Source organism: Styela clava, chromosome 5 (genome assembly GCF_964204865.1).
Source record: "Styela clava chromosome 5, kaStyClav1.hap1.2, whole genome shotgun sequence".
NCBI classification, from domain to species: Eukaryota; Metazoa; Chordata; class Ascidiacea; order Stolidobranchia; family Styelidae; genus Styela; species Styela clava.
The window spans coordinates 23,945,473-23,971,493 of NC_135254.1; the positions used below are offsets into that span (position 1 = coordinate 23,945,473).

Genomic DNA, 26,021 nt, shown 5'->3' on the forward strand with positions numbered 1-26,021 from the left:
GTAAAAAATATTTGAGGATATTAATTGTTTTTTAAATACACTAATACATATGCCAGTATGTAATTTCATTTGTGAACCAATATAACTTTTGTTATTCTTACATTCTCTGGTTATTCAGTTGAACCTGTTTTTCGTAAATTGTTCAAGCGGTGGATTAGTAAAATTTTCTAAGGATTTTTATTGAGGTTATTGCTGTATAAGTATTGTCTTTTGCTGAAGTTTTTTTATATTCAATGTTTTATACAGATATTATTACTGTGTATAATGCGTGAATGGTAAACTAAACAAATTAAAAGTATCCCATTTATTAGAGGTTTTGTGATATCTGTTTTATTAGGAGTTTGCTGAAAAGGAAATGGCTATGGGTGACCCAGGCAATACTGGAATGCAAGCTCTTATTCCACTTGTGAATAAATTACAGGATGCATTTGCTCACACAGGTAATTCCTAATATTTTTTTATACGTTTATTCACTTACTTTTCACTTTTGATTTGAATTATGGTTTACGGCGTCGTACTTCAATTTGACTGAAATGAGGCAGTTTATAACTTTCATATACCTACAATGCAAAATATATTTTTCAAATATTAGTATTATTACCTAATACCATATAGCAGGGCTACTCAACTGGCGGACCGCGGTCCGAATCCGGACCTTTCAGATATTCGATTCGTCCGTGTCTGATATTTTTTATATTTTGGAGGATTGTCTCCATTTAAATTTGGATATGTAAAAGGATGTTGAATATTTTGCGGTCACTTAGTTTTCCCCAACTTGCGTTTCCTTAACTCTTTAACCTAAAAGATAGAGTTACTAAAATATAGTTAGGCGCAGTATGAAATACATTTTCTGGCCAGACCGGACCCCAGGAATTTTCAAGTTTTGTATACAAACCTTTAGCAAAAATAGTTGAGTAGCCCTGCTATAATTATAGCACCGTACATTGGAAAAGGGTAAACTAACTTGAATTTGTGCAATTATTCGTGATGACTTTGTTATTAAAGTCCTGCATTGCGGGCTAAATTTTTATAATTGCATTCATTTTGCTCTTCTATTCGGGACATCATATAACTGTTGTCTGGTATTGATGGATTGTGGCTCATTTTTTCCAGGTTTTCACTTTTGTTTTGGGATGTTTTTATTTTGGTTTAAATCTTTACTACATCAATATATTACAGGCTCAAGCTTGAATATCGATCTTCCACAAATTGCTGTCGTTGGTGGTCAGAGTGCTGGCAAAAGTAGTGTTTTGGAAAATTTTGTTGGAAAGTGAGTAAAATCTAATCAAACAATAAAATATTTCAAATTCTTATTTATATTTACGGTATATATGGATGAACTAAATTGCTAAATAATATTCCTTCCCATAGGTTTTATCATTTTTTATTCAATATTATTAAGCATTTGAATGATTTTGAATGAAAGTTTTTTCATGATTGCTATTCTAAAATCACACCTGTTAGATATCTTTTTAATGACCTGAATTTGCAAATCACGCAAGTATTTTCTGAGTCATGCGATTTGTTGAAGTACCACTATAGTATTATGAATGACTAATTGCATATGTGGAAGTGAGGAAATACGCTCAGTTCTTCTATTATTTCTTTGGACTCAGTATGTTAAAATCTGATTTTTCTAAAATAAATTATTTTGTCCTCGCTTTTATGCTTATGATGAAAACCATTAAAATGACATAGAAATGTCAATTCCTATTCTCAGAGACGGAATTTATTTACTGTGATATGGAAGTGCTTTTGCTGCTTTATTAAATTTCATGCACAAATTTTTGCTGTAAAATCTTTTATCAATGGTATATAAATATTGATCTTTGAAATTTCAGAGATTTTCTTCCTCGTGGATCTGGAATTGTTACTAGACGTCCACTCGTTCTTCAATTAATTACTTCAAGAACAGGAGGTACTGTATAAGAAATAACACCAGTGATGAAACTGATGCCTAAATATTCAGATTTTAATAATGTTACTTAATGATTAGCATTAGCATGAATTAATCTTTGATTGTTTTTCAAGTTCAGAGCAACCATTTCAAAATATTTTGCCCAAATCTGTATAGGGCCTCTATGATAAGCATTAACGCTGTTGGGAATTAACCATGCCGCTTAAACTTCTGTTAGAAGGTACAAAGTTGATCGTGTTTCATGATTTCTTCTCAGTTTTGCCTAGGTTTCAGGTTATGGCATAAACCTAATTTCGACATTCAGTTGAATAGGGGTTTTCCTATTTGGAAGCAACAAGTATTGTATTATTATTCCAGGTTTTCACCACGCTATTCGGGGCTACATTGGCATACATAGTTTTTGGTTCATTAGTTTTCTTCCTTTGGTCAAACAGTGCAATCAAATGATTGTGCCTTGAAGTCATGACATGGATGATTTTGGAAACCACATGCCTAAAGCTGTTTTGTGTGTCCAATTTAGATACAATTACAATAAATCATTTTGATCTAGAAATGATATGCTGAAATCGTTATTTCACTGCAGAAAAGGAAAATACAGTTTTGCTCAAATTTTGTAAATCTCATTTATCCTGATTTTGCAGTTACTTTTGTTAGGAAGATGTTTTCATTCTGTTTTCCTAAATTTGATTTAAAACAGCATATTGATGGACCATCTGTGTAACCCTAATAAGCAGATACATTTTCTAAATAGTCATGTAAAAATATATTGATTTGTAAATGTGATTTCCCACAGGGAAAATAGGTTCACTTCATTTCGTGCTACTTCAACTATATCTGAGTGCACAATATTGGAAATTATTGATTTTCTATATACCGGACAACTTGTTCTTGATCTTACCTGGATTGCTTCTTTTCACATTCCTGGAATAAGATGGCCTTGTGTTATTCTTCATAACTGTCATTGATTTCAGTGATATTGAATTTTGAAAAAAAAATCCAATTTATTATATTTCAAATATTTGGAAATTCAATCTGTTGAACAAGCATTTATATTCCCATGAACACCTCATTAGTATTCCTAATTTCATTTAAAAAATTCATTCAAATTTTTAATATCTGGTTAAAATGGTTTACCTACCGTATATATATTAAGCCAAATCAAAAGATGTTCACTTTTTATTTGGTGACATTTACGGTACATCACAATCGGGGATCAAGAATTTGAAATATGGAATATAATCATTTTGAATCAATCCAAGTATTGGATTCGTTCTGGATATCCCTGGACACAAATTCCTATTTCAGTTTTTCTCATCCTTTTCACCAAGACAATTTTTTTCAACATTAAAAATATCTGACTTGTTTATTTTGACTTTTTCATTTTCATAGCATGTTTATGATATGTACAAAATTCCATATGATTATATCGCCGGATGGGAATAGAATGAACCTAAGTTATATTATTTGAAATTTAACTTTTTTTCAATATTTTGGGGTTTAGAACAAGTAGTCATGGATTTTTCAATCTCTTGGTATAAAAAATGTTAGCTTCAGTTGGAATGAAATGTCTTATAGAAGCCGAGAACAGTATAGGCCTTTAATCTGATGGGATGGACTTAGGTCTTTCAACCCCTTATTGTATTTACCACCGTCAGAATATACATATGCCCATTTTATGCCAAAGTTTGGATTCCAAGTAGTATCAAGGAAGAGTGGAAAAATACCTGTTAAACTGTGATTGTCTATTTGATTAATTGTTTTGTAAACGATTGATGATGAGTTAGACTGCTATCATACCTATAAGCACATATTAGAAAAACGATTATCCAGCTTAGTGAATGTTTGAAACAATTATTATAGACACTCGCTATTGTTTGCAAAAAAGGGCTATGTGCTGTAAATTTGTTTCAGCCATATAATACGCGGGCATTCAATGCATTCATCAGATATATTTGTATTTAACTCTATTCAGTCTTCAGTCCTTGATATGTAAAATAATCTATTTATAGTCCTATTTGATACAAGTTATTTCAATGAAAACACAGCAGAATCAGATGAATTGAATCAAAACTTTTATTCGAAAATAATATATTCAAAGCTCATATCACTAAATATTTGTTCAGTGCAACTCAGGCCTAAGTAGCATGCAATGACAGCAGTGCATCCAACAAATTTGATTATTGTTAGAAACTGAAGTCATTTTGGGGGTTATAAACAGGAACAAATCAAAGCTGAAGTGCTAAAAAATGTTTAAATATAATTATATAAAGATACTCTCAGACACATATCAACATGACTTGAGCTCAGATCTTCAATAAACATACATAAATATATATTGAATAATATTGAAATTCAAAATTGTTTTTAGTGATTTACTCAAAACCTAAATTTAGGACTTAGGCCTAGGGACTGGTAATTTATTTTCTTCTATACATCTGAATAGTTTGATTTCTGGTAGTTGCAATTTATACCGTCATACCAGAAGTTTTTATTTTCCATAATCTCCTATTACTCTTGTTTGTGATGATATAATCTATCATTTTGAAAATATAAAATAAATTAATTTAATAATAAATTAATTTGGGAAAAAGTTAATTTATATTGATTGTATGTCTTCAGTGTGAATAATGTGAAATTTGAGGGTTCTCGTTTGAATAATGAACAGGTGATTAAAAGTGGAGATGTGCTGACTTATGGTTTGTGACTTCACTTATGGACACCTAGATATAAGGTTGTGCAGAACAAAAAGTATTTATGATTATGTGACTTATGTCAGAGATAAAATTATAGAATATCAAACTATTTTGTTTTAAAAATACTTGTTGAAAGTAGCTTGCTACCGAGTAATGTTTTATTTGATCCAAGATCTTATTTCAACTTTTGTGTTTCAGAATGGGGTGAATTTTTACATTGCAAAGGAAAAAAGTTTACCGACTTTAACGCAATAAGAAAGGAAATTGAGGATGAAACTGACAGAATGACTGGAAAAAATAAAGGAATCAGTCCCATTCCCATCAATCTGAGAGTTCATTCACCTAGAGGTAAATACAATTTGGATGGGATGTGATCTGAACTCATTCGTGTTTATTTTGGAAGAAAGCTGACTTTATCATGCATTATCCCAATTAATGGCTCCTCTTCTTGTTTTCAGCATAGTAGGGTATGTGTTTATTAAGTCATTTTAAACAGTTAAAAGCAGGTATGTAAACCACCCTGAAATGAGCAGAGAGCCAGTATATTATTATTAGACTATTGCAGATTTAATATATTTAAATATGAGATGACTCAATAACACATGGACCCATAAATCTGTCAATTACTTCCACAAAAATGAAGAAAATTGATTAAACATTTGAACATTCTAATTTTCTTCTAGTGTTGAATCTCACATTGGTTGATTTACCTGGAATGACAAAAGTACCTGTTGGAGATCAGCCTGCAGATATTGAAACACAAATCAGAGAAATGATAACACAGTTTGTTGTTAAAGAAAACTGTCTAATTCTTGCAGTCTCACCTGCTAATGCTGATCTTGCAAATTCTGATGCTTTGAAAATCGCAAAAGAATTTGACCCTCAAGGTATAATATATTAAAAGTGCTCAATAAATAGTGCTCTGATATTTTTACTCAAAATTTTTTCCCAAGATCTTTCGGGCTTCGCTCTGAGGTTAGTTTACCTAATTCTTGATTGAATGAGCGTGATCTTGATTCAGGCAAATTTCTTTACGAATATATAAGTTTATTGTATGTAGGGCTGGGCATTTTCGAATATCTGATGATTTCAGAATCGAATCGAATAATTTTTTCGAATCGAATCGAATCTCGAATACTTGGAAGGTATAAAATTGTATGTAAATTTTTTAGTATTTTAGGTCCTCCAGACACATAAATTACTGAAAACATAGAATACATCACTGACAATAAAAAAAAACGTTTTTATCAATACCTCAATACAGAAAAGAGTCATAAGTCAGAATTGTGTTGAAAAAATATGGCTTCAAGGAAAAAAAAATTGAGAAATTTACCTCGACCATTGGCGGAAAGAGTAAAACAAGATGGCGGCGATTCGAAAATTTGCTCTAAACCGATTCGAATAATTTACTATTCGATTCGATTCGAATATTCGATTCGAAATGCCCAGCCCTAATTGTATGCTATATTCATTACGTTTGGTTAGGAAACATATTTTTTTTTTGTAAATATTTTTTATTTTGAACATCAATGAAATAGTTTTATCGTACTCTCTGTAGACAGGAACTTTTCTGAATCCTCATCTTCACATAATCTATAATATTAAAATACTTTTTCTTGTCTTGCCTTAGAGGCAAACTAATTGTCAGACATGGGAATGATTTTTGATTTTTTCAAAACTACTTATTGTGTTTTCAAATGGGCCTATTGTTTGATTCTTCAGGAACTAGAACAATCGGTGTCATCACGAAACTTGACCTAATGGACGAGGGAACAGATGCTAAAGATATTCTGGAGAATAGGTTACTACCACTTCGAAGAGGTTTGTTAGTAATATATAATACCATTAATTAAAGAAGAGGAATTAAATTTTTTTTTTTATATTCTAAACCCAAAATCTTTCCATGAATTATTGCTATTAAAAAAACACTATTCTAATAAGATAATCAAAATTTATGTTTATTTTCTATGAAATTCCGTGTTTTCCTATTCATGATAAATTTGACATACATCGGTATTTTGCCATATAAGTTCATCTGTTGTTTTCGTGCCATGATGTGTAAGTGGTGACTACTGCATAGGCCAAGTCTTTGATCATGACAGTTTTTACCATGATGTGTTTCCTAATTTCAAGATTTTCAATGTGCTTATTGAATATGTATTGACAGGTAAACTGATTAGTATATTTGACTAATGTTTGATCAATACACTTGATGCTCATTGATTATTCAACATTTTTCCAGCAAGAATGTTCATATGAATTGTTATTGTTATTATAGTAAATATCTTTTGATAATGACATAAATTCTTCCCTTAAAAATTACCACGAATACGGCTTAAAACAGTTCTGGTAGTGCATAGTTTCTAAAAAATAATAATCAAGTTAAGTCTAATTTGATGATCAATGCAGGTTATATTTATCAAGTCAAATAAATAAAATTTTTATATTCCTTTCATAGGGCCTATCATTCAAGAGAACATTTAACACTGAAATGCATGAACCATTTTGAGTTTTTACTTATCAGGTACCTGCTGATACCTTTACATAAAGGATATAAATTTCAGGGATCTGGACTTTCTAGTCTTCTAATGACCTACCCAATTTATTTTGTTCAACTCTTGTTCAACTTTTGTTTTTGACCACAGTGAGGATTTCTAGAGTAACTGGGTGTTAATTAAAGCATTCAAGCTCTGGTTACCCAACATTGTCTCCTAAGGTGGATTCCAAGTTACAATAATTGAATTATACATTTCTGATACAATTTTGTATTCTTTATACAGGTTACGTTGGTGTTGTGAACAGAAGTCAGAAAGACATCGATGGAAACAAAGATATAAAAGCTGCACTTGCTGCCGAAAGAAGATTTTTTCTGAGTCATCCTTCATACAGACATATGGCTGATAGAATGGGAACTCCCTATTTACAGAAGGTTTTAAATCAGGTGGGAAATTATTTGAATATTCATGCACAACCAAGCTTGAGTTGCTTATTAAGCCTGGAGTGAAAGATTGGCACAATTATAACCTATATCTGGTAAACTATTTGTAATTTGAAGATATGCGTTCTTGAAACAGAAACAGGTACTATGTACAGTCTAATTTATGATCACTACGTAATAGTTATTTTAACATGCAGTCTGCAACTTCATTCAAGGTCATGACATAAATCTTGTATTGTTTTGCTTTCATGCAGGAAATTTTTTGGATATTTTTTCGAAATTTTTCTTTTGTGTTATAGTCAAGTTATCTATATTGTATTGTGTTTAGCTGGTTAGGCTAGTTTTTGTTATTGACACCTCATTAGTCTGAATTTTATCTGTACTACGCACTATATAGTATTAAACATCTCACCAATGACATTAATTTGAGCCATGAAACAGTGTCTGGTTAGGATATTGATGGTGTGGTACTCATTGATATTTAATCATCTTGCATATGTAATTTTATAATTTTTCAATTTCTGATTTTAGCAACTGACCAACCACATCAAAGATACTTTACCAGAACTCAGAAATAAACTTCAAAAACAAATGTTAGATATTGAAAAAGAAGTGGAAGAGTATAAAAACTTCCAACCAGATGATCCTTCACGAAAAACCAAAGCAATGTTACAGTATGTTTCCATATGTTGATACTGCTGAAACGGGAAATTCAATTGTTTGAATTTTTGCATATTCATTATGAAACACCTTTATAGCCACTAGACATTATTTATATAAATGAAATTGAAATTCTTTATTCTATTATTAGTTAATAGATGTATTTCTAAGATTTTATTCTAGTTATATAAAAAACAGGGCTGGGGAGCGGATTAAGAATCATCATGGTTCCAGCTGCAGATCTGGAACTTCATTTTTTTTTCAGAGCTGGACTCCAAGCTTCAGTTCCAGCTCCATAGCCTAAGCCTAATATTCTAGGGTTTTATTCCAGTATATGAAGAACAGGGCTGGGGAGCGGGTTAGAGATCATCAGGGCTTCAGCTCCGGGGCGACATTTTTTGCTTCAGATCTGGACTCCAAGCCTGGACTCGTAGCCATTGATGTTTTTTCAGTCTGACCATTGCCAGGAAACATGAGCCCAAAATTCAAAATTATTCTTAAAGTGCTAGATATACAAATTTAACCTCCAACTTATAAATTAATATAAAAGATTGAATTTGAAAAAACTATTAAAAACTGAAAAGGATAAGAGTGTATTATTGGTATGAAGTTTAAAAAAATTATAAACGCATATAAATAATTAGATAATTAGGAGCTGAAGCAACTAAAATTTCTGGTAGCCATGGCTCCAGCTTCCGCCATGCCTCTCTGCTTGAAATAAGCATAAAAGCTCTATTTGTGTTAGCAACAAGTTACATTTTTGTATTTTACTTTGCAGAATGGTTCAACAATTCAGTTCACAATTTGAAGAAAGAATTGAGGGTAGCGGTAGTCAAATTGATATGAAAGAATTATCAGGAGGAGCAAAAATCAATCGTGTGTTCCATGAAAGATTTCCATACGAACTTGTCAAGGTTATAATTTATTTTTTGTTTGGGAATATTTCAGTCATTACTCTCTGTTTTCTTTAATGCTCTAATTACTAAGCCATTTTGTCCCTTTGTCTTCTCATAAGTATTTTTTCATTTCAGATGGAGTGTGATGAAACAACACTAAGAAAAGAGATAGCTTACGCCATTCGAAATATTTACGGTATCCGGTCTGGTTTGTTCACACCTGACATGGCATTCGAAGCAATTGTGAAAAGACAGATCGAGAAACTGAAAGTAATATTATAAAATTTGGTTACAAGAATTGCATAATATACAAATTTTGTGTCATTATTACTGTCTTATGTAATATCAGATAAAGCCAATTTGCTAGTTTGGATTGGAATATTGTATTTGCCTCGTGGTGAATGTTTTAGAATTGTCAAAAAGTCACCTCATATCTGATATTCTCATATCTTTTACAACATTAGACTTTTTGTGTCAAGACTGGGAATGATCCTAATTTAGTACTTTGTAATTTCAGGCTCAATATTCATTGATATCACTTTTCACAGGCTCCCTCATTGAAATGTGTGGATCTCGTTACAACTGAATTGATAAATGTTGTCAGACAGTGTAGTGAAAAGGTAAAAGAAAAGTTATTTTAACATATCTGACATGATAAAATTTTGAGATGTATTTCCTCATCTAGGAAATACTTTAATAGCCTACTATTTGATATATTTAAAAAAAAAACATTAATTATATAAATCTTGTTTCAATTATGTTATAATATGTTTGCATGGATGATAATCACAATGACATGTGGAAATATTGAAAAGAAATGAAGCTGCTTCATGATTATGTGTCAGCATGATCTTTTTCTATTAATCTAAAATGATAAAATGTTTATTTTTCACTAGATGGGAAGATATCCTGTTCTCAGAGAAGAAACTGACAGAATTGTGAGCACTCATGTAAGAGAAAGAGAAGCAAAATCAAAAGACCAGGTCAATGAAGCTATTTAATATTTATCCCCGGGAGAGATAGGACTGCCTAATTGTATGGTGAACCATGTCTCCTTGTCCGCATTGTACAATTACCAGTTCATGTTGGATATGAGATTAGCTTGTTCAGATGCATGGACTTGATGATAGAGAATGCTGTAACTTACCAACAGTTTCATGAACCACTCAAGTCTCTAAGTCTGTCTCCGACGCTGAGGAAGTCATTTAAAACATATTCTAGAAAGAACTACACGAACTATGCAAAACATTCTAGCTTCTTGAAACTTTTGGGTACAATCATACACAAACAGAAGTTTAACTGTAAACAGAATTTGATAATTTACTTGATTTTCATAGAAATAACCAAGAAATTCATGGGTTCTCTTTTTCCGAGTCACCCCGTATATACTTTATGTGAATTTTATTTTCTCTGATATGATCCCCAAGTTGCTGGATGTCAAATGTATGTTGTACTAAATTTAACTCATAGAATTATTGAATAAGGATTAGTCAATTTTCAAAATTTTGAATTCTCATATATTGTATAATTGTCTAACTATACTTTCATTTTCAACAGGTTTCTCTTTTGGTTGATTTTGAACTTGCTTATATAAATACGAATCATGAAGATTTTATCGGTTTTGCAAAGTAAGTTTTTATATAAAAAATTAAATATTTTCGTTGAACTTTGCAGGTTTCAATGCTCATCAATTGTGAATTATCATACATAAACACTAACCATGAGGATTTTATTGGATTTGCCAAGTAATATGTGTGTGATAATAAAATGAAAAAAATGATACGAATTAATTTTGTCATAATTCGTTTCTGCATGTTTCAATTACAATTGTATTTCATGATTCTTATGGTTTGTTACACAAGAGGGCACTGATCACAATTGTGGACACAAAGTTGTTTCTGACACCCTATTCATACGCTGTTAGTTGAGCACTAGCTTCTGAAAGTGGATTGCCCAAACCTGCTCCACAGTGAGTTTCTACAAAAATCCGTGAAAAACAGGACCCAGGAATTCAGGATATCCAAACAAATTAAAAAAAATTACTGGCCTCGTACTAGAGATCTCCATATTCAATTCCTGAGAATTTAAAAACGATTGGTCTAAAGAAAGTTAAATTTACAGGAAAGGGCATTTTTTGTCTCAACAACAGCAAAAAAATGAGTAAAACAATCTATATTCGTCTTCATGAGCATTCGAATGTTTTCTTTGACCTTTTTATATCACATTATCTTTTTGTGCTATTTCTGTAACAAAACCATGGAAATTGCATTTTGTGATTTGCTCTGAATAATTCAAACTCATAGTCATAATCAAGTTTTTTTATTTTTACAAAATACTGGCACGATATGTCACCACCTGTTTCTCTCACTCTTAAAATGTAATTATCCGAGATTCAAAGTGTGTAATATAGTTATCATGTAACTTTCTATCAATATTTGCATAAGGCAACATTTCTGAGAATCCAATCGAAAGATTTTTTTTGCTATTTGCGAATGACAGAGTGGCATTTTTCAGTAGAATATCCTTCGTAAATCATTTGAAATGAAGTTGCTTGTGATTGAAACCCACATTATAGCATGCTCGATTTATAAATGGACGTTTTAATTCATTTAGAATGTAAATTCTAGATAATGAATGTGATTGACAACAAATTACATTTAGTTTACACAGCATATAAAATCATTGAGTTTTTTCGAATAACTGATTCAAAATTTGATTTGTGTAATCTTTTTTATTCCAAAGTAAATATACATTGCATTGTTATATTATTTGTGCATACAGTACACTGTGTGTATATCTCTATATAGAAGAGCATTTAATTTTACTAATTAGGGGTTTGTAATTAGATATTTCTAATTCAAAATAGTATTTGACGATCGCTATGTTTCATTATTCTACTTTATATTGTTTTTTCCATTATAGGACTTATGTTTATTTAATATTAAACATATTTCTTGATATCATTCAGTGCTTCTCAACGCGGAGTTGACAGAGGAACAAAGCAGAAAAGTGTTGGGAATCAGGTAAATCTGGCACATTTTCGCATAAGTATATTATGTTTCAAGCTTCGTCTCTTCAGGGTCCTATTACCTGTACTAATTTTAGTCCCTATCAGATATCATTGAAAAAGAGTGAATTTTTTTTTTGGTTTGCTTATTTCCTATACGTGATAGCTGGCTTATTTGATGTGATTAGCCAATTGCAAAAACAACTGATCTTTAAAATCATTTCATCTTTATTGACTTTGATAAATCAATTTGATTAATAAATAATGCAATATTTTTGTCATTTTTATTGAAAAACATCAATTCATTATTATTTTTTAGTTTGTCAATAGAAATAGAAATAGTATGGAATCTTATTACGAAGCCTTGAACTGTACGAGATATTTCAGATCTTACCAAGAAAGTTAGGTAGCTCGGAGTCCCTAGTTATACACACATAGCCCTTTTTCATTCAACGATGTTTATATTCAGGATGGAAAAACTTGGGTAATTTATTGTCTCTCGTTTACAACTAATGAATATTCTTTTTTATAAAATCACACTATTCTATATAATTCGTTAATTATATTCTTCGACTAGGTCTGTTTATTTGCAAATAATTGCTAAACTTACCAGTTGTTCAAATCTTATCAACATTATGCAGTGTTTAGTCCATTTTTACACTTCAGTATTGTTTCTAATTGAATGTTCTTGAGTTGATTGCTTGACAAAGTCCAACATTTATTATGACTTTTCTGTAATTAATTCTGTCAGTTCTGTTTTTTTTTTTTCAAAAAATATATAGATTTTTTTTTTAACTAAGTTTCAACCTATTATATTATATATATTGATGTTATTAGCTAAAGAATGTCATTGCAATTTTATAAGTCATTTTAATAATTTAATTGGAACAAAGCTCTTTTTATTAACAAAATTTCAATGTTTTTCAATTTTATTGTTATATTACTAAAAATAAATACGCTACAATTGCATGGCAGTAACTTTTATATATAATTTTGTGTTGTGCAAGAAATTTAACTATTCTTATAAGGATGTTTTTTTCTTACTGAAACTTCATTGACCATCAACAGCTGAGAGTTGCCGTAATTTTTTTAATACATTTATTCCGGTAGGAAAATACAATCGTGCTGAATTTAGTTAGGAATGTGTGAAAAAATCAAATGGAATTAATTATTGGAAATTCAAAAAAAAAACTGTAATAGTAATAAGTGCTTTGTATGTAAAATCAATGCCTTCTTAAATTTTAAGAAACAAAATCTAGGAATGTATAGAATTAACTAATTGGATACAAACAACCTTAGAGGGTATTGTTTTAGAATATCTTTCGATAACTAATATTTGGGAAGGGAATCTACCCCGATTTTAATATTTGATACGATTTTATTAAATAAAATCTATTTCTGTTTACAAATCAATTGTAATATAAAACACACCACATATTTTCACGACCAGTTCAGAACTTACTATCAGTTTTACTTCATATTCTGCTTAGTGCAAATTAGCTTTCTGTGACTTTTATCAAAATTTTTTTGAAAATGCTTTCATAATTGTAATTTTTACTTTGAACTGAATGAAATTGCTATATTTATAATTAATTATTTCCCATGCAGTTTACATTTTATTAGTCACATGTATAAATTTCCAGAATTAATATTTATGATGTTTGTCAGTTAGGTTAATAGCCTATAGATTTTTAACTCTTTTTATTTTTTGTACTCGCTAGTCTGATTTTATCCCACTTGGAACACTGTGTCCATAAATAACTATGCTAAGATGCGGAAGGGTGATGACTCCAAATTTATTCCGAAAACAAATTCTAATTTTTATAAAAATTCAACATGCACTTATTCTTATCCATTGCAGGTTGTTAGAAAAGGATGGTTGAGCTTACATAATGTCAGCTTCATGAAGGGAGGTTCCAAAGATTTTTGGTTTGTTCTGACAGCTGAATCTGTCTCCTGGTACAAGGATGAAGAGGTGAGTATCAGTACTTTGCTTCAATTGCTTGTATTTGTTTAGGCATTGCACTGCTGAGGTGGAATACGGTACCTGCATTCATATTTCCATCTTTTTGCTATTTTACAGTATTCTTAGGATTTTAACAAAAATCACAATAGTTTTTTGTTTTTCTTGGGCCTTTTTTACAGTTTTGAGCTGGATATATTTACAGAAGGTGACAAAATAAAAACAGAACCCAAGTCACTTGGAATATTCTAGACTAGAAAGAGCACAACTTCTCCTCTGCAAACCATCCCGAATTTTTGGATACAATAATACTTGAACAGAAGTTCAAGTGTTGAATAAAATTTCTTCATTATATAGAAGTAATTAAGAAAATTAAGAATTCTGTTTTTGGATCACTTTACCAAATTGATGAGCTGTCTTGAAATAGTTTTCTGATATGCTTTATGAAAAATTTAATATGTGTTTCTGGTTCTGTTTTTCATTGATTGGATTCATTTATTATGTATATTTTTTAGGAAAAAGACAAAAAATACATGTTACCACTTGATAACATCAAACTTCGTGATTTGGAAAAAGGCTTCATGTCAAGTAAACATGGATTTGCTTTGTTCAACACTGAATCAAGAAATGTTTACAGAGATCATAGGTAGCTCTTTTTATTATTCCAGTTTTTTTCCCAATTTCAATTTTTAATGAATATTCTGTATTTTTATTTATAGTTTGGGCATTTCCACTTTTAGCTGTTCTTGGTTTATTTTAATGTCAATATCTGAATAATAATTTACTAGAGAAAGATTAAATGTGGCATTAAGAATTTTTGGTAAATCAATCTTTTTGGTTGTCATTACTTTAGACAGCTAGAATTATCGGCTGAAAATCAAGAGGAAGTCGACAGTTGGAAAGCTTCATTTCTGAGAGCTGGAGTTTATCCTGAGCGAGTTACAGAAAAGAAAGAGGTAATGTGAAAAGTTATATATTCATGGTTTTCATATTTGAGTGCTTAGTGGGTTTATGTTGGTGTGTATGGAAAAGTCTGATGTTATGTTTGTATTCTAACTGTTAGATATTCTATTTTCATTCTCCAGTTAGGAAATAACCAAAATTATTTTCGTCATTATTGAGGCACAAGTTGTTGTATACCTTTTTGATCCACTAAAATGCATTTTTAAAACACCTATGTTTTCATTTTTTTCTCACGCACTGCCTCGATTCTTTCAGTTAGTCATTATGGAGCCAGTTTGTTGGTGCATTTGAACTTGAACCAAACTCCAAACTGTACCATTTTTAAATATTATTTTAAAATTATTTTGAATATTGTAGCCATTATTGACGCTTGTACTTCATGTTAAATTTCACAAGCTTTATTTTTGGTATCATTTTGATGCAAATTTATAATTTATATTGATTCTAATGAAAATCCTTTCTAGAATCTGCTATAGTATCACCAATCTTATAAATCTGAACGTTTGAAAATGTGGTGATTGTTTTATGAATCAAATTTGATGTTGCTCTTGGTGTTGTGCTACGTAAAATTTGAGAATTTCTGATTATTTATTGTGCATCCTGAATGTTATAGCATTTGCATGATTTTATGTTATATTTATTTTCATACAAATTTTTTTTTGATATATTGAATTTTTTCTAAAAACTTTGTTTTATCGGCCCAACCGTCACTTCACACAGTCAGCTTTGGAAATAGTTCAGTAAAAAGAAGATCATTTGAGGCATTCGATCCTATTTTATTAGTTGATTGAAATTATACCAAATTGTATGGTTATAGTTCCATTCTGAATTAGTATCCAGGGCACAGAACAAAGTTTATATTTGATTTACTCCAGCTATAGTATTTCTCAGGCCCAAGCATGATAATGTACAGCATATTATTTAAAACATGTTTATTTATGTTTGCATGGGTGCCAGTGATGGTCACTGTTTGTATTAACTTTCATTTTCTTTTCTCATTTTGGCTCGTTGAATTCTCACAAATGTTCAGGGTGCTAAAAAGGTATGTTCTGTTATTTGAGTTTTGCATGTTTTGCATGGCTTGCCATTATTGATTCGTTTTTCTTATTATTAATTTTATTATCATAGTTGATTTGCATTGATTTTTTGCATTGTCATATTAACAAATTAAAAAATGAAAAATGTTTTTGTTATATTGGTTATCTTCAGGATTGACCAGGCTTGTTTTTCTGTCATCTGTCATATCTCTGTGTTTTATATTAACATTGTGAGTTCATCTTCATGCACCCTGATAAGTTTTACTAACACAGCAATAATAATCTCCCTGTTTTATATGTGCTTCAAGTTCTATTTTACTTCTATACTGATTTCCCACTGGACTTTTCATGTGACTACATTTTTCCTCTTCTCACTATCATTTTGCCCAATTTTCCCACTAGTTTGATAAGATTTGATACTGGCATGGCTGTATTCATAGCTAATAGTGATGTGATTAGATCACATATTTTTTCTAACCGAACTTTGTTCTTCTTTTGAAAACACAGGACGGATCTGAGGTAAAGTGAATGTAATGCATGATTTATTGTGACAGACTTGTTATTTTACTAAAAGTACTCATATTCTGCATATGCTGAGTACCTATTTCTGTGGATATGTGAAATACAAAAGTTTTATTTTATTCTCCTGGTGAAGGATATGTAGAGTAGCACTATTTATTTGACAGCACTCTGTAGTTGTCTATATGTGTTTCTAAATAAATTATATTTACCATAGTTTGCATGTGTGTAATTTGCGGCTTGCTTATGTTGAGATGTAGCATCCTGACTTCATGACTTCTCTTATATATTATGTATTGTAATATATGGGAGTTATTCATAAATAGCCTACTTAAGCTTGGTAATATTTTGGATACTAATAAAAACCAATATTGTGATTCGGGTGTTCTTGTTTTCGAGGTTTGTTGTTATGCAAGGCCATGCAACGATCTACCATTAATTATATTATACAAAATTAAGAAGATTCTCTTGATTCCAAGATCCTAAATTTATTCATAATTATGCTCGAATGTTACTTGTTTGACCAAATCATTTACTGATTTTTCGTGTCATGAAAAAAATAAGCCGCTATCTAGGATATTATTTCTTTTCTTTGAAGGTATAATCCAGCAGCATATTTGTGCCAATGTTATTTCATTCTAGCGATTCTCAATTATACCAATTAATAGAGTCCAATGTCAAAAATCATTGAATAAATTAATATATGATATACCAGAATGTGTTTGGAAATATAGCCTAAATTGAGCTTCATCAATTACATTCTAATATAACAGTGGTTGGCATGTACTACTGGGCTGAATGTGCACATTGTTTGCAGACCACTGTATTACGATAATGATTGTGTCTGTATAATAATTATACCATACTGATCAAATTTGTCTGATTAATTCAAGCATAAAGTAAAATCAACTGCCAATATATGCAGGAAAAAAATTCAAAATTGGAAGTAATTGAAAGTTTCGGTGATATGTATTTTTGTTTCATATAAAAACATAATGATATCTATGAATGGTTATTAATGTTCCTATACAAAATAGATGAAACATGCTTTATCAATTTCATTTTTTGTTTATGATATTGAAACTCAATATCATGACAAATAGTAAATTTAAATTTATGTTTTCTGTATTTGATTTAGATTCAGAACAATTTTTTTTTGGTGATATGTTATTTGTTCACCTTTTTCAGAATCTTTTGAGTGAATTATAAACACTCAATTCCCATCTTCTTTAGATGTGGTCTATTTTGATCAGTTTTAGAAACATACTATATTTTGCAGATTTGATGACAGATTACTGAACTTTTTGTTAGAATAAATATATATATAAATTTGGAGTAATTAAATTTTCAATCAATAAAAGTGATTTTCCAATCACTGTATGATCAGTTATAATAATTACCGTATGTATCAAATCTGTTGTGAAAATTGTAGTATTTGAAATTCTACCGAATCAAACTCATTTATCCATTTGCCTAACCTTTTGTCTTTTGACTTATGTTACTGATGTTAATTTTCACCTTGGTAGGAGGAAGTAGTTCAAGAATTGTCATCATCTGTGGATCCTCAATTGGAAAGAAAGGTTGAAACTATTCGAAACCTTGTCGACAGCTACATGGCTATCGTTAGTAAAACCATTCGTGATCTGGTCCCTAAGATCATCATGTCTATTATGATAAATCAGGTATTTGTTTTTCTTTTATTCAAGTTACCAGCAAGAGTAAAATATGTTGTTCTAGGTCAGGAGTGTGCAAGACAAGAGAAAAGAATGCGACTATCGCTTAGCCTTCCGGTAATTATTGCACCGGGCAAAACTGTGAACGATTTTACCCATGTGAGAGCCTCTTTAAACATAAACTGTCGGATTAGGATTTTATGCTTGATGGGGAAAAATCTGAGTGTTGACAAGGGCCACACTAAATGGCTTGGCAGTTCGGGTTGTGGCCGTGCCGCCCGTTGCGCACCCCTATTCTAGGTGATTGTAAATATTCTCATTGACACTGATTTTGTGAACTCAACTATGTCGGCATCCCGAGTCAGAAATGTTGGGTTCTGGTAATAAATTGTGTACACAATTGCAAAATAAAGTAGTGTTTTACATATCAGTGGCTGCCACTATGCCTTGTGGTAGTGGAGGGCCCGTGAAAAGCGTCATTTGAAAATGACTGAAATATAAAATCTTAGGATTGTAGAATCAATTTTATGACTCCAATGGCTGCTAACTTTCTCTTATGAGTGTACACTTGCCTCCTCTCAGTAATTATTTTGGGCTATACAAACTAGAATGATCTGTCACTGAATATTTTATAAATATTGAATGGGTTGGGAAATTTCTGTAAGAATACATATTCAAATATTGTCTGTGATTTCATATAAAATTTCCCAATTTGTTCTTCAGACAAAAGAGTTCATTACTTCAGAAGTACTGGCCCATCTCTATCAGTCTGGTAACCAGGTATGATTATTGATATTATTTTCTTATTTTTATGGCTATCCTGTTTGTTTATTGGAAGCAAAATTTGGGCCAAGTTATATAACTTCAACATGTGCTAATAATGCTACTTACCGCCATTTAAACTTTTCTCTATATGCCATGTTCAATGTAAGAAGATTTTGGAGGAAACAATTATTTGTATAATAGCTTATGTTCTATATTTTATTTTTTTTTGGCTTATAGGACGATTTTCGGGATGCAATATTTTGACCCGATTTTCGGGGTCATCTCATTGGATACTAGGCCCTATTTTTTTTCCGTGTCGACTTATTTTATTGCATAATCCTTCTCAGGCATAATTATCTATTTGTTGATATATTTTATAATCTATTTCATCCCAAACAATCTGTTATTTAACTTTATACTTCCAGCTGTTATTTGGCTTAGTTCTTTTTAAAAACCTGGTCACAATCATAACTTGGCTAGTGTGACGAAGCACACTCCTCAATGATGGCCGGTGACCGATATTGATACTTCAGAAAGAAAGCAGTAAATACCAGATAAAAGTGATTTTGACCCTCAATAGACAGCACAGCACTTAACCTTTGTACATACAGTGCTGTACATAACACACCTTATTCCCTGGTTATTACAATGCTCCACTCCATGGGTTGTTTAGAACGATTGCTGCTATCTCCGCACCTTTTGTTGGGCAGAATGGTTAATTCCATGTGTATGGTTCTAACGAAATAGACATGACCTGGTTCTAATAGACTTGCCATATAAAATTATGAGCAGGCATTGATGCCCAACTGATATACAGAGAAACTTTCTCAACTTATCGAACGGTAATATGGAAAAGCTTTTTAAATTCTAAAAAGCTCTGATTTTTAGTGCTAAAAATTGCTCCGTCTTATTAGCTGGGAAATATGGTATTTATATCCCGAATTATATATATCTTGCTTTAGAACACAATGATGGAAGAATCTGCAGAGGAAAGTGAAAGGCGTGACACTATGCTAAGAATGTATCATAGCTTGAAAGAAGCGTTACAAATCATGGGAGATATAAATATGAAGGTAAAGCATGAATAAAAAACTGTCGATTTCTAAGAAATTGAGTTAAATTGTAAATTAGACAAAGTTTGCAAAGTGAAAAGTAGCATTTTTATGAATTATAAATTGAAGAAAATGTTCCAGGGAGGTAATTAAAAACGATGTTTTGGAAGGTTAAGCATTGTGGATGTTGCGGATAATCTGTTACAGCTATTCCACCTTTTGTTCTTGCTTTTTCGAGTAGCTTCACATTTTAGAAATGGATGTTAAACGATTAATATGATAAATTAAATTACCCTGATGACTGATTGTTTTTGAACTTTTTTTTTTAATTTTAATTTTTTAAAGACTGTAGCTACCTCGTTACCACCCCCAGTTGACAATTCATGGATTCATGAAGAGGCAGCAAATGGAGGAACAAATGGACCTAGTCACTCTGCTAGACCAAGGTAAAAATTTCATATAGCATTTATTAAAAAAAATTGAAATGCTTGATAGATGTGAGCATGTGTTTTCTGGCAACGAGTTGATTTGTTGAAGAACTCCACTTAAGGCACTCCACTAGTTTGTGTACCAATATGGAGGTAACTAATTTTGTTCGCCTAATTTACATCAAGTTGTATAAAGGGACTGAAAGCTATGGGCAGGGGGTATATTCACTTGGCTAATACAGACAGTCCCCGAACTCGTAATAGAACTAAAATAAAGAAAATCGGAAATAAAATTATGGCCTAACCCTCCCCTGGTACACACACTACAGGAGTGCCGAACATTCTAGGATTAAAATACCGAATTTTAATAAGTGGCACACTGTTTTACTTTGTAATTTGTCTTTTTGGAAGCTTGTCATTTTCTCTCCCGGTGTCACATAATTGACTTGATTAGAACTTCTCTTAATCTTCTTAGACAAAATAATATTTAGATCTTTGCATCTTGTAGTTTTGTCCGAATTATATTCATTGTAATCACACAGCGAGGTGTGACTTAATCAGATTCATCAAGATTATTCAAAAAAGTTCTCTGATTATTGACTTTGTTGAAAAAATACAGTAGAATTTTTGTATTGATATTATTTCAGCAACTTTAAATATTTTCAATAAGTCTGGAAAGTCTTCTCATTTGTTCTTCTTGTGTATACTATAATTCAAACGGCATGTATTACAGAATACAGGACACATGAAAAATAGAAAATAAAAGTGAAAATCTTCGTATGAAATAGATATCATGATGGGTTTTAGCGGCTTGAACAAATAAAGGGAGATTTTTCTCCCAATTTATGATTTGAAACACATATATGCGATTATTTCTGCAGTTTAGTTTTACTGATCAGTCTTCTTCAAACCTTTCAATTAGTTTCAATTATACTTTTGAGAGGATTTTTATTGATTGAAGTATAATGATTGTTTTGTCCTTTCTCTCGATTAAAAATCTAAACCAAAACAAAGATCACAAAATATTGCACCTTTACCACGTGAACGAAATGTCAAAGATACCTTGAAGAAATCAGCAAGTTCTGAAAATCTATTGGACAATGAATCATCCAAACGGAGTAATCCACCTATAAAGCGTTGGACAAGCATGAAAGGCCAACAAAATAAACTTAGGTGTTGTTAAAAATTTTGCCTGGGTAGCATGAAACTTTTGACATGATCGCTAGATTCATTAATCATTTATACTGACCTATTTTGAATGTCATTTCTCTAAAATCTACAACGCAAGCTTGGAAAAAAGCTGTGTGGTACTCATGCTTAGCTGTATTTTGGTTAATTATTAACATTTATGTGGTGATTGCTGAGGGTGATTTGTTATATTGTAAACAAGGCTACATTACTCACTCGCATATTACACTGATTGGTAACTGGACCAAACGATTCTTTATATAACAAGTTTGTACACGAATCGAGCATGCATAGGTACTTGATGCAGGCTTAGATTCATCAGTACCAGTGTTATGTTGCTAAACAGAAATATATGTAAAAATGCTATTGTAAGTGTTATTTGGAAATGATGCAAAATTATCAGCTACAATTTATACAACAGGTTGACAAACTACATCTAGTCCCGTAGGGGTAGCCTAGTCAAATACCTGCTTGTGATTCAAAACCTGGTTCCCCAAACTGAGTCGACCCATTGGCAACATCAATATTGCAATATTCGGAATAAAGAGTACGAAGAATCATATTTAATAACTGGTGATAATTGAAATTGTCGAATTCCTATCCTTCAGGCCTTATACATGAATGTCTGACTTAATAATCTAATGGTTATCATGGCAATCAGTTGGAATTTCAGTAGAAAAAAATAAGAATTTTTTTTCTTTGAAACTTGGTTGTTCTCTGTTTGTGGACAAGTGGCTATAGATGCATCATAAATGGGACAGTCATGGGTTCCAAGATACAGTTCAAAACATTTGTTCTAACCAAGATTTTCATATTACATGCTTTGCTCATTTTTGTTTTTTTATCGATAAAGATACTTTTTATCAAAATCTTTTAAGAATATTCCAATAAGTCATTTTCCTCTCTATTTCTTGTGATTTAACTCTTGCAATGAGATCAACAGCAATGCTACATGACCATCGGCTCATTGTGCTGAATGTTGGTATACGCTTGTCATTGCACCTCTGATTATCCTCACTATCCTGTATCGGGTTCACAGGCTGGGGCCAGAGGGTGATTTACGCAACCGCTGATTTTGGATTTCTCTGTCAGTCTGTGCATCTGAAACAAATGGTTAAGTGACATGGACTGATTACTGGATGAGAGACTATGGTTCATCAAGCAACGAAACTGTCTTATCGAATAAATATAAAAATCCCATCAATTCATGTATTCAGACTGGGAATGGGAATAGTGGACTGGAGTTAGGAATTAATTTTTTAAATCTTTCCTCCTTCTGAACTGATAGTTTTTTTTACTCCCATTATACTTTGCATGAAGCATGATTTTTTAGGTTTCGATTGTTTGAAGTTTGCTCATGTACCTAGAGTGTTGATATTTTATTCAACAGTGTCAGAGGACCAAGCCCAGTTATGGGAAGACGCCCACCTCCTAGGCCGTCAAATAGTCGAATGGCACCAGGACCTCCTGGTCCAGGAGCTCTACCCTCATATAATGCTCCACCTATTCCATCTCGGCCAGGAAGCGTTCGTCCGCCACCTTCTATACCAAGGTGAGCAATTGTTTTATTCACTGAGTATTATTTTCAATTTCTCCAAGATACTTCTGTATATTTTTGTTTATTTAATCAGCACAATATTGAATGTTAAAATTTCTAGGCGACCAGCACCTGGATTGAAACCTCCCAATCTGCCAGCACGTCCAGGATATTAGTTGTCATCTCAATGTTATCAAAGATAATGGACAGATCATGAACCGTTTTATCAAGTGTGATAAATCAAGTCAAGCAATAGAGAATGATTTTCATTGATTCATGTAGTTTGGATGTTTTCTTTCTCTTTTCACTCGATAATTCACTTTATTTCAAATATTATAAGCTCATAATAGAAACAAAAATTTCAGCAAATATCTGGCTGAAGGATACCGCTGGTGGTGGTTATGTTCGACTTGTTACTGAATATTTTTTATCATTGTCGAATGTTTTTGGCACCGGATTTCTTTATAAAAATTTTCAAAAGAGCTTTGCCAATAGCACTCGCTCCACTATGAAACCAAATACCATAACTTATATGATTAAAAGTAGAGTAATCACTGATATGTTGATAGTACATAATTGCGTAATCCCATTAATATTTATCATATTCTAGTAAGTGTCGTTCCTATACATACATGGATCATCACTCAGTTTTCAAGTGCATGTGTAACAAATGACATATTCGGTATATGGAATTGTTATTTAATTTTAAGTATGCAAATTGTTAGTTTTAATTCAGTTTTCTACATGTATAGTCAATCCCACACATTTAAAGGAATTCCTAGCAATGGAGGTTTTATGAGGTGATGGTTTTAATCGAAACCTAAATAAGTGGTTGTGTAAGTTATGTTTTGTAGCATCCAACCAAAGTATCAATTGAAAGTTACAATTACAAAGTATACTTTTCTCTACTTAATCGATTTTTTGTGAATGAATAAACTGTCTGAATAATAATAAAGGCAACATAACTTGGACCCAACTTGTAGAACATTCTAATTTAATAATTTTTTTGTGTGGATTTTCATTATAACACATTAATCAATGAACTCCCTGCAATATTCCCCTATTATTATTATGTTATTATTGTCCTTGTGATTGTTTTTCGTAGTACAGTTATGTATTGCTATGTGGCTCCGCTCTATTTTTTATTGGCGAATATTCTCCAGTATATGTTATCATTTGTAAAATAGGGATTGTGATTCTCATATTCTCAATATGAATAATATTTGATTCTTGAATTTGGAGATATGCGAAGTTTGTATTTGTATTGGATTCTGATGAGGAAAATCATTCTGATGTGATCATATATGTGAACATAAAATTTTGGACATCACACATTCTGTAACTAACATATCGATAAGCAGCTACTGTGCAAGATACCAAGCTGAATGTCTTTGTCATTTCTCATTAGTGCTTATGGTGTATTTAACTAAGCACTTCAGCAATGGTTGGGCATCCATTCGATGTGGCCGTTGTTTAAATACGCTTGAATGTATTTTGTGTATTTAATTTATTATTGCTTGTATTCAAGACTGCTTTCTTATATTGTGCTGAAATTTAGTTCACTTATTCTGGTCATGAGACTGTTTGCTATGTGAAAGCAATTTTTTTTTGCTGCACTATAGATATCTTATTCAATACATCCCAAATTATTTACAATATTTGATACTGAACTGCGAAACTGAAAAATCCTAACAGGTTGTTTTAAGCTCAAAAAGGGTGAGCTGGGGTTTTCCGTTATCCTTCATTGTTTCGCCTACTTGCTATTCCTTTTAGCTTGGTTTTTTTGGACATGATTCGGGGAGAGCACGAGTGGTTATAAATAGGGCCCGACTGATACTGCCTTTTTGAACCGGAAACCAATAGTTTTCTAAAACTAGGCCGATGAGCCGATACCGATGTTTCCTCACTTACAAATATGGCTACAAGCAACACTCTGAAAATATTGTGTTTTTCTTGCAAAAGAAATGAAATGTTGAACTCATGCAATTGTGTGCGTGGCAAGAAAGAACACCTTTTGTAAGGGCAGGAAGCTTGTAAATCTCAATAGCTCCAGTTGAACAGTCTCAGAGTTTTTCTGCATTGTCTCCAATCATACTTGCTCCTGTGTTTTGCTTTGAGATGTGGCCATATTTTTGAGAATCGGTCTCTTGTTATTTCTTATATAGAGGACTTGCACGGGTCACGTGACCTTGTTTACTGGACGACAATAAAACAAAAACGTCCATTTGGCTCCTGTCAGTTGCAAGTCGGATTATACGTTTCCGTTTTGTTTGGCTGTTGAAAATGGTTATTTCGTATTGTTCCGCTGGCTGTACTGTACGTATAGTATAGACAGCGAAATGGATCTTCAGTTATATTCCACTGTTTTCAAAAGATCCGGAACGTCGCGCAATGTGGATTGCAGGACTGCTTAGTGTCAAGTCCAGAAGCCATCTCACTTGTGTTTCACTGTTTGCGGACAGCGCTTCGTTGATGGTGAGTCATAATGCGCCGTTATCAATTTTTTTAAATATTCATAAGCTCCCTCATTTCAATGGAAAGCAGATGACAAACTACTGTTATTGGTAGGCCTAGGCCAACGACTAACATACCGGCCTAGGCCAACGACTAACATACCGGCCTAGGCGTAGGCCTACTCGCAGACTTGACTCGTGTAAGGTATTAATCAATAATTGCCATAAGGTATTGTTTCCCTAGTTAGCAGGTAATCTATTACCGTAGTAAGTGTGAAAAGTTGAATAGATAACTAAAGTTTAACGCCAGTGCTAATGCAAAAAATAAACT

General features: G+C 31.9%; 1 protein-coding gene across 7 annotated transcripts; it reads left to right on the plus strand.

Annotated features, from left to right (window-relative positions):
* The first annotated feature begins 228 nt into the window (after positions 1-228).
* On the plus strand, positions 229-24,895 carry LOC120345166 (dynamin-1-like). Of its 7 annotated transcripts, none has more exons than XM_078113246.1 (26): positions 229-440; positions 1,180-1,270; positions 1,842-1,918; positions 4,810-4,959; positions 5,295-5,498; positions 6,334-6,432; positions 7,392-7,552; positions 8,081-8,223; positions 8,988-9,123; positions 9,241-9,375; positions 9,654-9,725; positions 10,002-10,088; positions 10,663-10,733; positions 12,074-12,128; positions 13,974-14,087; positions 14,591-14,721; positions 14,929-15,031; positions 16,069-16,080; positions 16,583-16,594; positions 18,121-18,276; positions 18,991-19,047; positions 19,995-20,105; positions 20,430-20,530; positions 21,527-21,685; positions 23,091-23,252; positions 23,359-24,895. In XM_078113246.1, the coding sequence occupies exons 1-26, from the start codon at positions 356-358 to the stop codon at positions 23,411-23,413; spliced, it is 2,739 nt and encodes a 912-aa protein (XP_077969372.1). In that variant the 5' UTR covers positions 229-355; the 3' UTR covers positions 23,414-24,895. The 7 variants fall into 7 exon arrangements, with proteins under 7 accessions (XP_077969372.1, XP_077969373.1, XP_077969375.1 ...); XM_078113247.1 differs by lacking the exon at positions 10,663-10,733 and adding an exon at positions 10,780-10,850; XM_078113249.1 differs by lacking the exon at positions 16,583-16,594.
* The last annotated feature ends 1,126 nt before the right edge of the window (positions 24,896-26,021 follow it).